This window comes from Lissotriton helveticus, assembly GCF_964261635.1.
Source record: "Lissotriton helveticus chromosome 1_1 unlocalized genomic scaffold, aLisHel1.1 SUPER_1_unloc_50, whole genome shotgun sequence".
Lineage (NCBI taxonomy): Eukaryota > Metazoa > Chordata > Amphibia > Caudata > Salamandridae > Lissotriton > Lissotriton helveticus.
This window is the reverse complement of record NW_027611693.1, coordinates 1,166,653-1,170,289: the sequence shown is the minus strand read 5'-3', so window position 1 is coordinate 1,170,289 and position 3,637 is coordinate 1,166,653. Positions and strand designations below refer to the sequence as shown.

Sequence of the window (3,637 nt, the reverse complement as noted above, 5' to 3'; positions counted from 1 at the left end):
CCAGTTCAGATATGGAATCAAGCATCCTAGGACCAGTTTCTGGCTATCAGCCGTCTTCAGCCAGGATAGCTTGACTCCAGTGGCTTATTGAGCATACTGTTCCCATGAGGCACAAGGTCAAGACTGATTTGCAGATGGCCATGTCTGAACTGGGGTGGCTTGGTGAGCAAAATAACGATAGATTAAACCCAGATCTGTGACTGGGGGTGAATGTTTTGCCATTGTGCCTACATGTTCTCCTCCCCTGTTTGTACCTCATAAGTAGCTACCTGTGCTCCGTTTTTATGTGTCCTGCGAGCTTCTCTAATGATGCTTTTGATCCTTCTACGCTATCACGGCGTTTGTCTATTACTTCATTACCTGATGTCTGCTGTGTTCATTGTGTCACTCCCCTGCTTTAGCTGTCAATGAACCCTGCTAAGCGAGTATGCAGCCATAAGGGAGCTGAATGTAAGAAATATCCAGAGGTGTAAGTGCTGCACTTCCCCTCAAGCAATGGACATCTTGTCTTACTCTGACAATGCTCCATCCCCTGACCGAGTAGCATGCTGGCACCAAACGGAAGAAATTAAGTCCGATACCCTGGTAAGGTAGAAAAAGACAAAAAGCAGACACGTATTGGCAGCAGAGATATTGCAGGTATTTTACTGGTTGTGATGGCATCTCTATAATAAATGCTGCAATATTCCAACAAATGCTTGAACCATCCCTAGGAATGTGGCAAAGATAACTTAACAAACAGAAAAGTAAAGACAGGAGTTGGAACTTCAGCTGCTCCAGTGTAAACTGGAAAGTACTGTCAAGAAGAGTGTGAATGGAGCTACATTTGTTATATACTTCCTGGAGCTATGCCATTATTATATACTTCCTGGAGCGTTACCTTCATTAAATACTTTCTGAAGAGTTTTCTTTGTCCTGTAGTCTTGAAAGGGTTACTGATGTTATACAATTTCTGAAACTGAAGTGACAGCAGCACATCCTGATCCATCTCTTCGTACACAATCCCTTCTTGTTTAAATGAAATCTTAGCATGTGCGTCTTTGTAAAGCTGTACCTCTAGTAAGTGGGTACTCCATGTGTGCTCTTTCTGTACGAAGTTACTGTGTGAACACCGGAAAATCACCTCCTTTTGTGAAATAAGTAAAATGTGACGTGTTCTATAGAACATTTAGTTACATATCTGTGTATGGTGAAATATCTCTTGGTAACTTTCATGAATGGTAATGACCAGATGTCTTTTACAACTAGTTAAATATTTTGTATTCACATTCTCTTACATTTCCATTTAGTGATTTTAAATCTCTTTACATCCAACAGGAAACCAGCCTTGAATGCACAAATGATCGTGAATAATGTCAATAATCGTTCAAATCTGAAAAAAATTGATTAGAAAAAATTATCTCCAATATTTAGAAAAAGATCTGCAGAGAGACTGAGGAACCTGAAGATAAACTGATATATCCTGGAAGAGGCAGCCCAGAGCAGTTCAGTGGATGCAAGAGTCTGAGCTGTGCACCTCCACGCAATAGGACTAAGAAATGACCTCACGAAAATTAAGGCAACAACACTGACAAACCACTTCCTGTATAAACAGGCCTGCACCACCAGCTTTGATATAGGTGTTCGGTATGAGGTAGATACAGCATTGCTCTGCTTCCTGTAATGATGGCAGACCACCATTCAGCACGCTAGGTGTATTGTAAACTCTTTCTGGCCAAACCACTGGAACAAGAGACAACCACAAGGAAGTGGAGCCAGACAACTGAACGGTAAAGGAAAGAGAGGTTCTCTGATCTACAACAGACTGTCCCAATTTGCTTCGACCAGAAGGAAGACTGATCTTTACTCATAAATATGCAAAACCATTCCGCAATCTAAAGACATTTGATAAATAAAGAAATAAATAAACCACCTACAAAGAAGCTTTACTTGCCACAATTATAATATATTTAGTTGGTGAGTCTTGTATTACATTGTGAACTCTGAAATCAATCATCCAAAATACCACACACAAACAAGGAATGTGAAAATAACACAAGTGCTTTATCAGCCATGTTAGCTCTTCAGGAAGCGCAGTTATGGGATGCAAACGAATATAAACCCGACCCAGAGACAATAACCAAGAAAGAAAAATCATACACATGCAGCAAGAGCTTTAGTTTGTCATCGCTACTAAAGAACCATCAGCAAACACTCACAGGAGAAGCAACGTGCAATTGCAATGAATGTGTGAAGAACTTTATTCAGTTAACACTCCTAAAAGATAATCAGCGAACACACACAGGGGAAAAACCATACCATTGCAGTGAATGTGTGAAGCGCTTCAGTCGGTTATCACACCTCAAAATACATCAGCGAACGCACACTGGGGAAAAACCATACCATTGCAATGAATGTGGAAGTAGTTTTAGTGATTCCTCAAAGCTCAGGATTCATCAGCGAACACACACAGGGGAAAAACCATACCATTGCACTGAATGTGTGAAGAGCTTCAGTCGGTTATCACACCTCAAAATACATCAGCGAACGCACACTGGGGAAAAACCATACCATTGCAATGAATGTGGAAGTAGTTTTAGTGATTCCTCAAATCTCAGGATTCATCAGCGAACACACACAGGGGAAAAACCATACCATTGCACTGAATGTGTGAAGGCATTCAGTCAGTTATCACACCTACAAAGCCATCAGCGAACACACACTGGGGAAAAACCATACCATTGCACTGAATGTGTGAAGAGCTTCTGTCGGTTATCACACCTACAAAGCCATCAGCGAACACACACTGGGGGAAAACCATACCATTGCACTGAATGTCTGAAGAGATTCAGTCAGTTATCAATTCTTCAAAGTCATCAGCAAACACACACAGGGGAAAAACCATACCATTGCACTGAATGTGTGAAGAGCTTCTGGCGGTTATCACACCTACAAAGCCATCAGAGAACACATACTGGGGAAAAACCATACCATTGCACTGAATGTGTGAAGAGCTTCTGTCGGTTATCACACCTACAAAGACATCAGCGAACACATACTGGGGAAAAACCATACCATTGCAGTGAATGTGGAAGTAGTTTTAGTGATTCCTCAAATCTCAGGATTCATCAGCGAACTCACACAGGGGAAAAGCCATTACAGTGCTGTGAATGTGTGAAGAGCTTCAGTCGGTTATCAGAACTCCAAACACATCAGCGAACACACACTGGAGAAAAACCATACCATTGCAATAAATGTGTAAAGAGATTCAGTGATGTATCAAATCTTCGAAGACATCAACGAACACACAGGAAAAATACCATACCATTGCAGTAAATGTGTGAAGAGGTTCAGTCAGATATTGGCCTACAAAAACATAAACGAACACACACTGGGGAAAAAACATACAATTGCAATGAATGTGGAAGTAGTTTTAGTGATTCCTCAAATCTCAGAAGTCATCAGTGAACACAGACAGGGGAAAAGCCATTACAGGGCCGTGAATGTATGAAGAGCATTAGTCTGTTATCAATTCAGCAGAGACATCAGCGAACACACACAGGGTATAAACCATCTGATTGCAATGAATGTGGAAATAGTTTTAGTCGTTCCTCAAAATTTAAGAATAATCAGCGAACACTCACAGGGGAAAAAACTT

General features: G+C 41.0%; 1 protein-coding gene across 1 annotated transcript; it reads left to right on the top strand.

Moving 5' to 3' along the window:
- Window positions 1–1,320: 1,320 nt before the first annotated feature.
- Window positions 1,321–3,376, top strand: LOC144806168 (uncharacterized). Its single transcript, XM_078672591.1, has one exon. The coding sequence runs from the start codon at window positions 2,053–2,055 to the stop codon at window positions 3,313–3,315; it is 1,263 nt and encodes a 420-aa protein (XP_078528717.1). The 5' UTR covers window positions 1,321–2,052; the 3' UTR covers window positions 3,316–3,376.
- Window positions 3,377–3,637: the final 261 nt, after the last annotated feature.

What these genes read in the sequence shown, in the direction of transcription:
- LOC144806168 (XM_078672591.1), top strand. Translation starts at nt 2,053, where the DNA reads ATGTTAGCTCTTCAGGAAGCGCAGTTATGGGATGCAAACGAATATAAA.